This window comes from Annulohypoxylon maeteangense (genome assembly GCF_022496945.1).
Source record: "Annulohypoxylon maeteangense strain CBS 123835 unplaced genomic scaffold GGS22scaffold_19, whole genome shotgun sequence".
NCBI lineage: Eukaryota > Fungi > Ascomycota > Sordariomycetes > Xylariales > Hypoxylaceae > Annulohypoxylon > Annulohypoxylon maeteangense.
Window position 1 is genome coordinate 119,592 of NW_025953266.1, and position 14,620 is coordinate 134,211.

General features: G+C 48.2%; 6 protein-coding genes across 6 annotated transcripts; 1 reads left to right on the plus strand and 5 right to left on the minus strand.

The window, feature by feature from the left end:
* Window positions 1-57: 57 nt before the first annotated feature.
* GGS22DRAFT_58157 (DUF185-domain-containing protein) lies at window positions 58-2,063 on the minus strand. Its single transcript, XM_047967468.1, has 2 exons — window positions 1,582-2,063; window positions 58-1,504 (listed from the first exon to the last, which is right to left on the minus strand). The coding sequence occupies exons 1-2, from the start codon at window positions 1,925-1,927 to the stop codon at window positions 315-317; spliced, it is 1,536 nt and encodes a 511-aa protein (XP_047815278.1). The 5' UTR covers window positions 1,928-2,063; the 3' UTR covers window positions 58-314.
* A 99-nt stretch (window positions 2,064-2,162) lies between these two features.
* On the plus strand, window positions 2,163-3,789 carry GGS22DRAFT_172178 (PALP-domain-containing protein). Its single transcript, XM_047962710.1, has one exon. It carries the CDS (start codon window positions 2,381-2,383, stop codon window positions 3,731-3,733), a length of 1,353 nt encoding a protein of 450 aa, XP_047815279.1. The 5' UTR covers window positions 2,163-2,380; the 3' UTR covers window positions 3,734-3,789.
* An 18-nt stretch (window positions 3,790-3,807) lies between these two features.
* Window positions 3,808-5,679, minus strand: GGS22DRAFT_172180 (transcription elongation factor). The gene is made up of 3 exons (XM_047962711.1): window positions 5,205-5,679; window positions 4,224-4,988; window positions 3,808-4,125 (listed from the first exon to the last, which is right to left on the minus strand). Exons 1-3 carry the CDS (start codon window positions 5,334-5,336, stop codon window positions 4,117-4,119), a joined length of 906 nt encoding a protein of 301 aa, XP_047815280.1. The 5' UTR covers window positions 5,337-5,679; the 3' UTR covers window positions 3,808-4,116.
* Window positions 5,680-6,287: 608 nt separating this feature from the next.
* GGS22DRAFT_196408 (uncharacterized protein) lies at window positions 6,288-8,113 on the minus strand (the record flags this gene model as incomplete). Its single annotated transcript, XM_047965816.1, has 3 exons — window positions 6,288-7,160; window positions 7,221-7,812; window positions 7,875-8,113. 3 exons carry the CDS (start codon window positions 8,111-8,113, stop codon window positions 6,561-6,563), a joined length of 1,431 nt encoding a protein of 476 aa, XP_047815281.1. The 3' UTR covers window positions 6,288-6,560.
* Window positions 8,114-10,196: 2,083 nt separating this feature from the next.
* On the minus strand, window positions 10,197-11,624 carry GGS22DRAFT_172185 (putative methyltransferase-domain-containing protein). The gene is made up of 3 exons (XM_047962712.1): window positions 11,349-11,624; window positions 10,646-11,290; window positions 10,197-10,589 (listed from the first exon to the last, which is right to left on the minus strand). The coding sequence occupies exons 1-3, from the start codon at window positions 11,430-11,432 to the stop codon at window positions 10,308-10,310; spliced, it is 1,011 nt and encodes a 336-aa protein (XP_047815282.1). The 5' UTR covers window positions 11,433-11,624; the 3' UTR covers window positions 10,197-10,307.
* Window positions 11,625-12,571: 947 nt separating this feature from the next.
* GGS22DRAFT_181612 (uncharacterized protein) lies at window positions 12,572-13,522 on the minus strand (the record flags this gene model as incomplete). Its single annotated transcript, XM_047963881.1, has 1 exon — window positions 12,572-13,522. One exon carries the CDS (start codon window positions 13,520-13,522, stop codon window positions 12,572-12,574), a length of 951 nt encoding a protein of 316 aa, XP_047815283.1.
* Window positions 13,523-14,620: the final 1,098 nt, after the last annotated feature.

A 14,620-nucleotide genomic window follows, 5' to 3' on the forward strand; every position in this document is an offset into this window, starting at 1 on the left:
AGTAGTAGTTTATTATAGTTCACGATGTTCTTGCGCAATCTTCTTCAAATAAGTGAATAGGTAGGTACGCTTTTTTTTATTTCTACTATCGCAGAGGCTTTCGCCCAGCGGTTTATACACCTCGGGCACGCAGGTATACGTATACTATGTAAGTAACTACCTAGGTAGGTATGAACAAACACATATGCCACCGTCGATATACCCGCTTCCGCTCCTATGCGTCCATATCTACTGACACCATAACACCATCCCCATGCTTTTTACCCAAGTCCCAAGCCCCAAGTCCCCATCACGCACCAAAGCCGCCGTCCTTACTACACAGTAACCAAAACACTAGCATTCCGATACCAGCTCAACAAAGGGTTCTCCCCGCTGCGCGTCCTGGTATCTTCCACATACGCCCAACTCGTCATGAACTGCTCATGGCTCAAAACCCGCGTGAGTTTCCCCGTGATAGCGCGGTACACGGCCTCGACGACGCGGAAGTCCGTGGGGAACAGGATGTCGAAGTAGCCTTGATGCACGAGCGGGGTGGAGACGGGGACCATGCGGCGCTGGAAACGGGTCTGGACGACGGGGGCGTTGAGGCCCTTGACGGCGTCGGGGAGGGTGTGGAAGTCGCTGGTGAGCAGGCGGTGGGCGGGGAAGTATTTCTCGAGGATGTCGAAGAATTGCATCAGTCGCGTGGGGATGTACTCCGGCTCGGACAGGTTGGGGGCGAAGGGGAGCTGCTTCTTTACCCAGCGGGCCGCGCGCGATGTCGGGTACGGCACCCGGTAGAGGCCCTGCGTGGCGGCGTGGCGCACGCGCAGGTACCGCGCTGCGACGGGGTCGAGCGTCGGCTCGTAGAACTCGTAGAAATCGCCCTGCGCGTCGATCATTACGGTGCCTTGTAGCGGCTCCTCCGTGTCGAGATCGTAGCGCAGGACGTCGTGCGCGAAGTTGTCGAAGACTTCCATGGCTAGGAAGAAGCACGGGGATGGCACGCGCTCGTTCCAGTCGAAGATGGACTTGTTTATAATCTCGACTTTGTTAGCGTGACCCCTGGTAGCGGCAGTTGACAGTAGTTGCGAGTTTTGGAGGGCCGCGAGCGAGGGCGAGATTTCGATGATTTTGAACTTTGTGCGGTCGTATACGGCGGGCTCGATGTCGCGGATGTAGTCTAGGATATTGAGCATGAGGGTTCCGCGACCGGCTCCCATTTCGTAGATGATGAGGTCGTGGTAGGGGTACGTGGACATGAGGTAGTTCGACATGAGGTATCTCGCGATCGCTTCGCCGTAGTAAGGGCGGAAAAGCTCTGTAGGGGTATGCCATATTTGTCGCGTGTCGTTTACTTGCTTGTCCTTAGCATCTAACGCATCTTCGAATTCGGTATACCGCCTCCCTAGCTCAGAGTAAAAACCCGGTTCGTCTGCTATAGCGTTGAAATCGAAAGGCTCGCCGGGTGTGAAAATGACAACTTGTTTGGAGAAGTAGCCATAGTTTGGATTATACAGGCTATCTAGAAACAGCAAGTAAGTTTATTATGTCCTGGGTTCTGGTATATATGGTATATGGCAATATATGTAAAAAGCAAACCTTCAATGAAGTCCCGCATGAGCATTTTGACCTGCCGCGGACGTTCCGACTTTGACCTTAGACCATTCGCCGTTACTGCCGGAAAGGCTTTATATTCGTCCGACATGTCGATTGAAAATAAGTCGTTTCTCTGTTGCCAGTGCCTCTCCTTATCCGGCAATCCTTTCTTAGCTCCTCTGACTACGTGCGGCCGAGTGGCCTTGTGCCGCCTTTGCTCATGTTGAAGCTGATGGATTCGTCGTCCATATCGAAGACAGGAAGACAACGTGGCAAGGTTCCTCCTCGATTGACAAGCTGGATGCCTGAACAACTGGCGAAAGAGTTGGGTCACGATCGGGGAGTCCATAGTTTGGACTTTTGAAACTCTTTAGTACTGTTCGTGGCGTGAGAGAACGATGCGGGTGGCCCTGCGGGAAGCTTTTTTTGATAGACGGTTCGGGTTATCGCCGGCTTTACAAGGGGGGGTCGAATTTAAGGTTAAGTTGATTGGCGGGTTGGTTTGAGCTTTTTTTAAGCTTCTGTGGAAGTACCTACGTATAGAAAGGTGGGATGGTGGGATATCGCTATATTAACCAGGGCAGTAACGCTCGAAATTTTGTGACTGACGTATGTTGCATATTTCATATTTGACGTAATTCGTCTCTCGAATCAGGCAATAAGTCACTTGACCAGTAATAAGAATTACATACATATCAACAGTTTGGGCACACTATTCCTACTTGTCTATGCTGGATTGCGATGGGTTGGAAACACGCAGGATCGACATAACAAGTTGGTGAACGGAGATCCGCAGAAAAAAATGGCTTTGAGCGATCATCCCCGCGCCTACGGCACCGCCGCAGTCGCACTGGCTTTCATCACCGGCGTCCTAGTGACCCTCGGTTTCAAGGACTTATATCCAGACTTAGAACGTCGATTCCAGCAACGGCGGCGAGCAAAACCACCGCGACGCGCATCGGATGCCCGCCGGCGATCCAGCCTCTTCTGGGGTCCCGTCGAGCTAGAAGACCGTGAAGAGCGCGATGGTGTCGCCGTGCCCGGAGCGTTTGTTCCGCGGGACGAGGGCATCAGCGAAGGTATCGAAGGGTGCATCGGTCGCACACCACTTATCCGAATCCACAGCCTATCAGAAGCCACAGGTCGCACAATTCTAGCCAAAGCTGAGTTCCTCAACGGCGCCGGCAACAGCCCTAAGGACCGTGTAGCCCTTAACATGATCCAGGCCGCCGAAGAGGCCGGCATTTTAGTCCCGAATCGTGGAGACACCATTTACGAAGGAACTGTTGGCAGTACAGGGATCTCGATCGCGGCTCTAGCCCGCGCAAAGGGGTACCGCGCGCACATCTGCATGCCAGATGACCAGAGCATGGAGAAATCGGACTTATTACACCATCTCGGCGCCACAGTGGAGCGTGTGCCTGTCCAACCCATCACATCTCCCCAACACTTCGTCAACCTCGCGCGACGCCGCGCAAAAGAGCACACGGAATCCAGTGCTGATTCTAGCGTCGGGTTCTTCGCGGATCAATTCGAGTCGCCCTTCAATTTCCAGGCACATATGCGCACCACGGGCCCGGAGATCTACGCCCAAACCTCTGGGAAAATCGATGCATTTGTGGCAGGCGCCGGGACCGGGGGCACTATGTCAGGAGTCGCCAAGTACCTAAAAGAAGTAGCGAAACTCAACAAGCTCAAGGTGGTGCTCGCGGATCCGCAGGGGAGCGGATTATATAACAAGATCCGACACGGCGTTATGTACTCATCGACCGAGAAAGAAGGGACGCGGCGGCGGCAACAGGTCGACTCTATTGTCGAAGGAGTGGGAATTAATCGAGTAACGGAGAACCTAGAAGAAGGGCGCGACCTGATCGATACGGCGGTACGAGTGACGGATGCCCAAGCATGCAAGATGGCGCGATGGTTGGTCGAGCACGACGGCATATTCTGCGGAAGTAGTAGTGCGGTGAATTGCACTGCCGCCGTAGTCGCGGCCCTAAGCCTGCCCGAGGGGAGCACGGTTGTAACGATCTTGTGTGACTCCGGAACGCGGCACCTGAGTAAATTCTGGAAGAAAATCGCGGAGTCGGGATTAGAGGATGAAGCTAAGCCGGACAACTTACTGACACTACTAGGTATTGAAAAGCCGCGATGATACCCTCAAGCATATAGATAAAACAATATAAAGAATAAGGACAATAAGAAACTACGAATAAAAGCTTACGAACATAAATCGAATGATTTCGTATTACTAGAATAGAAGGGGGTGTATTCCTTAGCAAAGTGCCATGCCTGTCATCTATTGCCCAAACTCCTCGCGTAGAAAACATAGCCGTTGGTTGTAAAATTCACCCTACATCGGTTTGAAGACCGAGATTCCGAGACGCCCGCATACCACCCATTTCTACTGCATGGTGTGTGATGCTTTATGAACCTCATGTACCTCATGAGAAAAACCGTATCGAACGTGGCTCATCTTCGGAAGAAAGACCCTCCCTTAAGTGAGACAAGATGGATAGGCCAGAAGAAATGTAGCGATTAAGAGAACTATACCAAGATTAGTATTAATATCCATAGCGGCAAACTAAGTATTAAGCTTAATTGCTTATTTGGACGCAAAGCGTAAGTGTAGAATGTAAACTCACCTTCCAACGCTTTCCGCAGTTCATGCACTCGCAGAAAGTAGTCATCGGTTCATCGGCACTTCGTGTCTGGGCCTGGCTGTAGCTGACCATCTTCTTCTTGCAGCCGCCGCACTCGAGACTGTCGCTGATGGACTTCTCGGCCATGGGTACCTGGGCCTTCTTCATGTTCTCGAGCTCGGCCTCGGCATCGGCCTTACGCTGGTGCGCGGACATGAGCTCCTTACTACCCATGACGACGAATCGGTCGGCCGTGATGGAGCCCGACATGACGTTACGGCCGAGCTCAGCGTTGGTCTTGACTTTGAGGTTCTGGAATAGCGATCGTATCTTCTCCTTGTACTCCTTCGTCTCGCCCTTGTACACTTTGAAGGCTGCGCGCTCAACCTCCTCTGCGCGCTGAATCACGTTGTCTTCGGACTCCCGCGAGCGGTAGGCGAGGCCGTTGTACAGTAGGCCGATGCAGTTGTCGCGGGTCGTGGAGCCGGTGATTGCGATCTTGACGCCGTCGGACTTGAACGTGCGCTTCTCGACGTCGCCCTGGTAGGCCTTGTTATTTCCCACGAGGGGTTTCGGAGCGGGAGATGCGGCCTTAGAGGCAGGTGACACGGAGCCCTTCTGGGCCGCCTTAGCTGGATGCAAACCCTTTGCTCGCTTCTCGGCCTCGATACCCTTCTTCCACTTGGCGACCACTTCGCCAGCGACCTTAGCCACTTCCTTGTTCGGGTTGCCTCGGAGCTTGCCGATAACAATGCCTGCTTTGGTAGTCTGGTACAAGGGACTTGTCGTTAGCAGGTGTAAGTGAAACATACATACATGAATGACGGCATTAGCAAGGAGGGGAGGGTAGGCTGGGTAGGTCAGGATGTTTCGGAGTAACTAGACAACCAGCTATTTCGCAAGATAATCGCAAGGGTGTGTGATAGGGCAGGTATGTCTCGGAGAAAGGTAGTAAGATCTGATCAGATGCTTCGGATAACTTACGCGCAGCATCTCTTCGGTAGGCGAAGCAACACGAAGCGATTCCATAATAGAGAGAAGGTTAGAAGCAGGCTCGTTAGACTGGGCAGCCTTGTGAAGCGCCTTGACGCGCGACTCTAGCTCTCGTTGATCCATGGCTAGCGGTCGATATCCAATACCGGAGATTTCAAGATGAAAGGTAGGAAGGAGAATCGACGATCGATAAAAAAGAGTCGGCGGTGGGGGATTAAGTAAAAACGATTGCAAGGTGGGAGGCGGGACGTAAGTTTTGTATTTTACGAATTGGCAGGCGGTGGGTCAAGGTGTGAAGTGACGTGTAAGTAGATACCGTACTTTCGAGGAATTGATACGGTTTGGAAGGACCTCTGCAGGTCGGACGGACAAGGCTACGAAAGAGTATGAAAACGAGAATGAAGGAATCCTCTTCAAAGCCGCGAACGGTCCCCCTTTGGGCAGCCGCGACAGCACTAAAGATAACGCACGAGCCAACTCTATATTCTACCGCTATTTAACCGAGAGATAGCCACGGCAGGAGCCATGCACTCCACACTCCGCGATACGTACCCCACGACTTCAACCTTGAGGTGTTTGTTCTTTGTCAACCACGTGAGAATCTAAGTTTAGACGATGATGAACGTCGGTAGGAGCCAGGGATCTTCGTTTCTGTGGGAAGCTCTTGCTGATCATCTTTGATCCCTTTAAAGTTTATACGTAAGCAAGATACAGTACTACTAGGCAGGCACGGCGATCACGTCGCCCTTTCCACCATTTGAATCCTTTCTTATCTTCGTTACAACCCCTTACATGTGCCTACTTTCCTCTTTGCTAGACCTCAACAACAGTGTACCTACCACCTAGGCTGCTAGGTAATAATTACTTTATCTAATTAAGGTTTGATTTCATCAAATCGCACTAGATGTGGATGTTACACTAAGCTGACCGGTACGTACCCTGGGTACAGTTGATCCAAGATATTGTTAAAGGGCAAAATAGTGAACAGAGGCTCTCTCTAACCTTCCCTTAGGAGACAGTCGCAAGTATTCACATGTTCTTTATGACATTTTTTATTTATTAACTTCAGGATCAACTAGACAATTCCCACCCACACCAGAAATCAACATAGATCTGTGAAATCAAACCAGAACTCCAAGGGTTTGATTTTCAGTGTCCCTTTCCTTCTCAACCTTTTTTTTCTTTCCCAGACTCCATGATGCAGTAACTCCAAAATCAAACTCAGCAATTCCCATAAGAAACAGGCAGCCCTGTGTTGTACGATGTGTTCAACTTCAAGACCAGTTTTTCATCGACATATCTTTCCCAACCAGACAGACGGACAGTGGACACGGACAGACCAACCGCTCAAACCTTGAATAAGTCACTGTTATCGTTCAAGTACTCCAGAAAGCTGAAGTCCTCGTTGATGGTAAAATTCTGGTTGTCAAGATTGGTGTCGTTGCCATTGGAGGTGTCTGTCAAGGGACCATTCAACTGAGCAGATTGCAAACCATGGTTAAACCCGGGATTTTCAAATGAAAAATCATTGGGGAGGTGATTGACATTTGCACCGGCAGCGGACACCGGTCCAGAAGGTCGATTACCTGCGACAGGTGTAGGCTGAGGCTGAGGCTGAATCTGGGCCTGAGCCGAAGTTGTCGCTTGGTTCCCTCCTTGCGAATTCCCATATAAGCCAGCATTGCCCCCGGCGTTGTTAGGCTGAGGTCTCAATCCGGATCCAGGTGTTCTTGCTATGATGTTCCCTCCGCCGGCCGAAAGCTGACCATTAACAGTCCCGGATCTCAAGGCTGGATCTATGTGGATGAGTTCGTTCGTTTGAGGCACGTTTCCTCCTTGGATCATCTGCCCATAATTCTGGTGGCCAATCTCACCCGCGCCCATAGTCGTGTTATCCCGCCATCCGTAATGGACGGTGGGAGGAGGCATCGGGGTAGCCTGCTGGTTCTGTTTAGAAGCATTAGCTCATTGGTTTCTTGTCAACCATACTGGTATATAATAGCTTACCTCGACAGGTCCTAAACCGAATGCTTGTCCACCCTGGAACTGTTGGTCGATTGCATTGCCTGCGCTATTCCATCCACCGGTGTTCTGGAATGTTTGGTTTGGCTCAATACCGCCTTGGAAATTCCCATAAGCGTTGTTGTCGCCCATTACGGCCGGTGCCGGAACTTGTGGTGGGTATTGGTAGTTCATTTGAGAGACTTGCCCAGGCTGCGACGGGCCAGGATAACCACCAGGCATGTGAGCCATGGATGACGGACCATACATGTTACCAGCATTTCCAGTAGGTTGCTGGAAACCCTGGTAAGAGTTCGCGCCGGCGAGTGTATTGGCCGGGTCTGGTTGCATAGCTCCATTCCCTCCATGAACTATAGGGGTTGGAGGATCTGTTGCCATTCCCTGGCTCCCTTGGAACATATCGTCCTCGTCTTCTGCCTCTTCCTTGGTATCCACGAATCCATTTCCCTCGCAATGAGGGCAAATCATGAGGCTTCCACCGCCGTTCGCGACCGCTCGCTTCGCTCTCAAGAGGTTCTTCTTTTCTCTGGTATTGGCCTTTCCCTTGACAGGATGCACCACCTGCATCTTACGGTTGCTAAGTGAATGTTAGCTATCTAGACTCCTTTACTTTTCCATCCGCTATCGTTTATTACTTACCCAAAGACAGGGTCCGAACCGTACTTCTCGGTCACATATTTGATGCCGACGGCATCAGCCTTTCGTCCTCCGAAATCGAATTTTTCATTGACCTGCTTGGCAACGTTCGGATATAGCTGGCGAAAGCTACCACGGGGTACTGGGTGTGCCGGGATTGTTCTCTTTAGAATGAAGTTGATCGCCTCAGGGTAATTCTTCCATCGAGGGCGAGCCATGCGAGTCTGTTCATCACCTTCCATGGTTCCAGACTATTTCCATTTTAATATCAGCCAAATTCAAGTCCTTAGGGTAGGTTTTACTGCAATATAACAAAGGTCGAGGGTGATAAACATACCATTGTGAATGAGAAAAACTATTGGTTACGTTAACGAATGATAGCAATGTATGTATTGTAATAGAGAGAATGGAAAGAGATTCTTTGAGAGACTTGCTATGGAGACAGACTTTTACAAGGCTCTCTTAATCTCGGTGTTGTGATTAAGAAAGGAAAAGAAAAGGAAATATTTCCAGGCTTTCTGGGTAGCTTAAATACAATATTCCATTGCCTTCAATGGCATCTTGGTGTATGCCGGGCCCCATCTAAGGTTCATACAGATGACTTGGGTGAGTCGATTCCGTCTACGGAGGATGGGATGAATGTTACTAGGAGAGCCACATTATGAGGGAAATGTTGGGAGATTCATATTATGGGTGATAGATACTGTCTCATATGGGATCATACTACTTTTAGGAGGTATTTATTCAGATTAATCAAGTCATAGTGAGTCCACGATGAAATAAGTAAAGGAGTCTCGTGAATAGAAGGGTTTTTTAGAGCTTTTCATGTGGAGCCTCAGTTGATGACGATGGAGGCATGTAGGAATCCGATTGTAGAGTTAGTTAAAAATCATCCTCAAAGAGAATCATCCTTAGATCTAGAGAAATTGGGAATATTTGCGTCATGGGAAGTCCAATGGTAGTCTGTAATACAAAATACTAAGAAGTGACAGAGGGCTATTTGTGTGGATCAAGGGATGATGTATCTTCTTACTCTCCTATTGCTGTTCCATCCATGTAGGAAGAGAGAGTAACTCATGATGGCCTTTTCTTTGTATCTAGTTCAATATATATAATCAGGGGGCTGTCTTGATCCATCTTCTGGCGTGTATTCCTATGATGGAAGCTAATTGTCTATATTCCTGGCCAAACGTAACTAATCCGGCACTGTCACATAGGTAAATCTAGCAACGTCCATAGGGGGTCGACTCAGTACTTAACCATACAGTAATTGCAAAAAGGGTAAGGATGTCATGTAAATAGGAACTTATCACAACCAACTCATTGCCAACTACATCAGGTGTCTAGAGGGCGAAGGATAAATTATCATCGATTTACAAGCCATGATGCCAACCTCTCTGTATCATAAATGTCATCATTTTTTTTTTTAAAAAAAAAGTCCTCGGTAGGTAATCTAGCTAATACAACTTAGCATGGGAGACCTGTTACTCTCATGTTAGGTTCTCTTGGGTCAGAGCTATAAGTTAACTCTCTGCGCTGCATGAGTGATTATCCCTACTACTGGAATACACGTTAGTTAGGTAGAGTACCCCCTGGATTATAGTGTGTGGGCAACCATAGCGGCCTAGACATACACGACCACTAGGTACAAAGCGAATTGGCTTGTATCTGCGCCTCTCGATCTCCTGATTGTATTGTTGAGCCTCGATGGAGAACACACAGTTCAAAGATTACAATCACGCGGGGGTAAGATTTGCGTAACTCATAGTTATACTGTATGGACACTATTCTTTAGCGCGAATTGGTTGACCCATTGGATCTAAGAACGACCATAACATTAATACTCACCCCCCCGTGATTCATAATAGGAATAGGTGGCAAATGAACTAGGTATGTTATTGTTTCCCTGATCATCTGAATATGCCTTGTTAGGCGGCCCTTGGCTCTTCTTGTTGGGGATAATTCGTTCTTAGTTTGTTTTCTAGGAGATTGGGGGGTAAAACAGTTGACCCTTGTTAGAATCGCGACGTGGAATCCATTGATGTTCTAGCATCTTAATTCATTCCTTCATCGATAAGGAGGTGAGTTGATTCATCTTGTTTCTTGCGCTATTTTACTCCACTAGAGAAGTATCGGTACTAATGAGTAAAGATGTACACATGTATTTCAATTATCATTAACTGTATGACCAGGACTTAATGTGGGTAAGAGTAAGAAGAAGACGAAGAGGAAGATAACAATGAAGGGAAAAGTGGATTTGAAGGGGGGTTTTCCCTAATCCGCTGTGAGGAGTAACACATGAGAAATCTATTCCTCAATCTATCCTTCAACTCACCATCTGCCTATCTACCTACCTACCTATCTATTCATCTATCTACTAGTGATCTATAATTCTATGTCTTGAAAACATTGTCTATGTGTGAGAGCGAATGGGTATCATTGTCTCCCGAAGACTGCCCACCAACATTCTACTCCTGAGTCTTCTCTATCATCATCCCAATCATCTTGCCCGACTAAAGTGTGCTCTTCTATAACTACCAAATTAGAAGATGCCATGAGTGATAGAAATTTTACTACTAATTTTTTAGTGACCAAATCTCTTTGGGGGACCATTACAACGGCCCTGGCATCCTTGTCTGTCATCAAATGGTCATCTATGGCTGACGACAGGAGCTCAGGGTGGTCATCGTCGTATAGAGAGTCTGCGGCGAGAACGATCTAAGTCAGGTTAGCAAAGGAGAAGTTGTTATTGTTTTAGAGACTGGATGGCTAACTTTGAACTGATTCTTCTCGCTAAATTGCCCGGCGTTGTCTTCCTCAGAGCCCCACGTCAAAGCACCAGACTCAACTCCTCCTCCTAAGATTTCGATGGTTGATCGGTTCTTCTCGATATTAAAATCAAGATTGGGCATGATGCTTGGAAGATCGGTCAAAACCACATTGGTCTGCCAAATTGCTGCAGCAGCCATTCCCAAGAGCCCCGTGCCGGAACCGAGTTCGAGAACGTCCAAAAACGGGTTCGGGTGTCCCAATTGGAGTAAGTGGAATAATGACTTTTCCGCGATCTTGTCTAGAGACTGTGCTAATAGAAAGGAAGATCCCCAGGTTTTTAGGCCAAGACAGTCGCCAATGATAGGAGGCTCTCGAATGATGAGTTCAAACGGAGACGACGCCTGGGTTTCTAAGGGCCACCTCCGCGTAATTTCGCCCATTCCCGCCCGACCACAACGTTCCGAAATGCGACGGCTCGCCTCATCCCACAACGCCTCCTTTTCATCGTCATCCTGAATCCATCCGAGACTACTCGAGACTATACTAGACAAGTAGGCGGCAACTTCGAGACGAAACCGGGCAGCGTTTTGATAAGTTTCTATTATAATCTTTCGCGAGGTTTTAGGACTCCATATCGGAGGCTCGACCTTAGTCAAAGTGAGTCTTTGGCCGCTTTGTTAGGCATGGTATTTCGGACGTTTTTACCTGGAGCTTCTTAAGAGACGCTAGAAGTTCCTCGGCCGAGGGCTTCTGCCAAATTTGAGGGAAATCCTCAATGGAAATGGACATTTTATCGAGGGAAAATGTTCCGTCTATTGTCTATAGCGGTCTATAAAAGTCTAATAAAGATAATAGGGGTCAAAGAAATAGAACAAATGAAAGGGAAATAATTAGATTTGTCACCGGGAGAAAGACATTATGAGGATTTCACGATAGTTTTTGGCTGACATTATATACTGTATAGATCACGTTGAAGAGGTAGTAAGTGGAAGAAAAGTCCGAATTCTGATATGACCAGTGATGGATTTATTTAATATTTTATGGACGGGTCTAGCCAGGTACGTTTACGATAACATCATGCTGCCGATTCAGGACTATCGGGGTCCGTGAAGAAAAAAAACATCCTGACCCCTGCAAAGGGATTGAGGGATTACCCGTTGTGGATCACTGTCTTTGCTTTCTGTACCGTCTATTGGCTAGAATAAGGTTAATGCATGTGGCTGAATGTGGATCCTGAATTAAATCTGATTGGTTGGTCCTATCGATAAGCCACCCCACCGGGAATTTTGACTATGACTCAAAAATTCGCTGGCCGCCTTTGCTTTTTGAATCTTCCTTCCTCAAGCATCGTCCTCATCAACGCTGCGTTTCTGAGCTACAAACGGAGAAGCCGCGCGAGCTGCTTCTCATCAAGCCTATTCTCTTCGGGGTCTAGACTGAATTTATCCGCTCATGAGAAATTCGGAGTAATCTTCATCACTACCTTAGTCGCCCGCCCGGTGTGGGATTGACGGGTCTGCCCGTAAGGGTCTGGCGTGATGATTTCACACGTTTGCAAATTGGCATCAGAAAAGCAGGGCTGGCACCTCGTGTATATCCTCACGGAGAAGACGGGGGAGTTATGTTCCTATGGGAGAGTCGTTGCGGAGATTGTGTGTGAGACCACTTAAGTGCGATACGCAGCGTGGGAAGCTTGTTTCTCTTCTGAGGAATATGTGCCTACAATTCGATTCTGATTACTCTGATGAGGACGATGCTTCACCCTTTTTTTCTTTTAGGTGAGTGAATACTAATATTAACCCCAAATCTAAGTTAAGGATACTACTAACGATACATCGACAAAAACGCCGGAACTTAACCACAACAATAATCGCCCTGTTGTGTCATTTGACGTTAGCACGCCGGGCATATTGAGCTGCCCTTGTGAATTAGCACCAAGCTCCTCCTTCTTTACTCTCTGTCTCGATCATTATTTCCTGGTTGAGCAATTCCACCGCTTCTCGAGATGTTGGATCATTCGAGTTTGCACTTTCATTTCCGTGACCGGACACAGCGCCCTTGGCTTTTCGCTTGTCGAATTGGTGCAACACTTGAGCATCCGGACTTTTCAAATTCACGAGCTTCTCGAGGTTAGATGCTTCCGTCACTAGATCTACGCATGACGCACTGTTCAATGCAGACTTCGTGGCCAATTTAAGAACGAGCGCCCCAACTCCATGAATCTTGTCCAGAGCAAGATGTCGAGGATCATGATTGGAGCGATCATTTGTCTGTCGGGATCGAGTAAATGCCTTCGCAGCCTGGTCTACTTGGTCTAGACATGTTTCCAATTTCATCCGTTGAATGCTGAACTCTTCGTCGTCTTTGGTCTCCCCATTCTTGTACTTGCTATTGTACTCGATTCTCTTTTGCCATATTTGTTGAAGGATATCATCACCGACATAATACCTGATGCCAGCCACCTCTTCTTCGAAATTCTTCTGAAATTTGACCCAATACTTCTTGCTCTCGCTGATCTGATCCGCTAAATGTTTCGCTGCAAGCGAGACTTTCAACTCTGCGCCGATGCTTTCATTGGTTCTAGAGTTCGATGTCTTGGAGACAGGAGAGGTGGAATTTCCCTCTCCCTCTAACTTGGAGGATGGCTTTGATCGTGACCCTAGACCACTACCGTCGGAATTCCCGTACCGACTATCTGAGCTTTTACCTCGGTAGCTACATGGATGTGGAAAGTAATTTGCTCCGTTCAGGCTGTACGTGGCCACGTGAGGGGACTGCGGTTGGGGATACATGGGTGGTCCGCCATGGAGATGTCTTGCCTGTTGATGACGAAGAGTCCTTGGCTCTCGAATGAGCCTGTCTTTATTCGACCTACCCATTCTGTTTACTCCAAGACAATGATATTCAGACGATTACAAGATCAACGGAGTTATTGGGAAGTCTGGGTCATTTGTATACGATACGGCTACTGATAAGTACATCTATGAGGCTATCGTGCTGCAGATTGCATCGCTAATCCTTTGTTCATAACCTGTGTCAACGGTTTTCAACAAAGCGAAATTTGCAGCATCAACTACCTATGCAAACGCTATAACTAGGTCAAACAGCGTATTAGCAACAAATCTAGCTTCATCTCTCCTACTTGTTTGCTAAGACGCATCTAATCATTTCCTATCCCTCTCTGGATATACGCTTAGACTGGTTATCGCAACCGGTCACAAGGCCTACAACCTCAAGCTTATCGTGATACATTCAATTCTCAAGATGGCCGTACTGGTACAATAAATCTCCCCCCTTCATTGTACCTGTTCGAACTCTCTTCCTAACCGACGTCTTCTTCCCCTTTTGCTAGCCATATGGATTTGCATCTGCAACTACCTATTACCCATCCAAGCGAAAAGAGAGATCACGAACGTGCTACATGTACAGTAGCGTAGGTAGCTTCATTATAGAGGCCCCCTTAGCTATTTTAATCCCTACAGGGGCGGAATCTACCATTCTTGGATCAAGGCTGGTATTAATATAGTGCTGCCATTGTCCAACCAGAAAGCCCCGATCTACTGCATAGGTGCGGCTTTAGCGTAGAGAGATACTTGGATATGCCTTCATTTCCCAGGTTCCTGGCCTACGGCGTGATAGCTAGAGTGGGTGGTATGCGATTGATTGTGCGACAACTTGGAGATGGGTTTGGAGACAAGTGACATTCACGGCTAGTTTAGGAACGAGAATGCGATATAGGAGGTTTGCACAGCATAAGTTGTGTCACCCACGACATGCTGGACGCTCAAGATAGGACGATTGTGTGCGATGTACTGTACGTACCTGTACATCTCGAAGTCCATTGACCCCAACGCCTCTGCGCCTGTCAAAAAAAGAAAACCCCGGACAGCCCAAAACGGAATGGGTGGTCCATGCGTAATCGCCACGCTAACCGATTAGCCGACCCGACACTGTGGTTCGGTAGCACCCTCTCAACG

What these genes read in the sequence shown, in the direction of transcription:
- GGS22DRAFT_172185 (XM_047962712.1), bottom strand. Translation starts at nt 11,432, where the DNA reads ATGTCCATTTCCATTGAGGATTTCCCTCAAATTTGGCAGAAGCCCTCG. An exon ending in CGTCTCTTAAGAAGCTCCAG is followed by an intron (nt 11,291 to 11,348) that starts GTAAAAACGTCC and finishes ACTTTGACTAAG; the next exon opens with GTCGAGCCTCCGATATGGAG. An exon ending in GCGAGAAGAATCAGTTCAAA is followed by an intron (nt 10,590 to 10,645) that starts GTTAGCCATCCA and finishes AACCTGACTTAG; the next exon opens with ATCGTTCTCGCCGCAGACTC.
- GGS22DRAFT_172178 (XM_047962710.1), top strand. Translation starts at nt 2,381, where the DNA reads ATGGCTTTGAGCGATCATCCCCGCGCCTACGGCACCGCCGCAGTCGCA.
- GGS22DRAFT_58157 (XM_047967468.1), bottom strand. Translation starts at nt 1,927, where the DNA reads ATGGACTCCCCGATCGTGACCCAACTCTTTCGCCAGTTGTTCAGGCAT. An exon ending in CATGCGGGACTTCATTGAAG is followed by an intron (nt 1,505 to 1,581) that starts GTTTGCTTTTTA and finishes TGCTGTTTCTAG; the next exon opens with ATAGCCTGTATAATCCAAAC.
- GGS22DRAFT_172180 (XM_047962711.1), bottom strand. Translation starts at nt 5,336, where the DNA reads ATGGATCAACGAGAGCTAGAGTCGCGCGTCAAGGCGCTTCACAAGGCT. An exon ending in CTACCGAAGAGATGCTGCGC is followed by an intron (nt 4,989 to 5,204) that starts GTAAGTTATCCG and finishes CCCTTGTACCAG; the next exon opens with ACTACCAAAGCAGGCATTGT.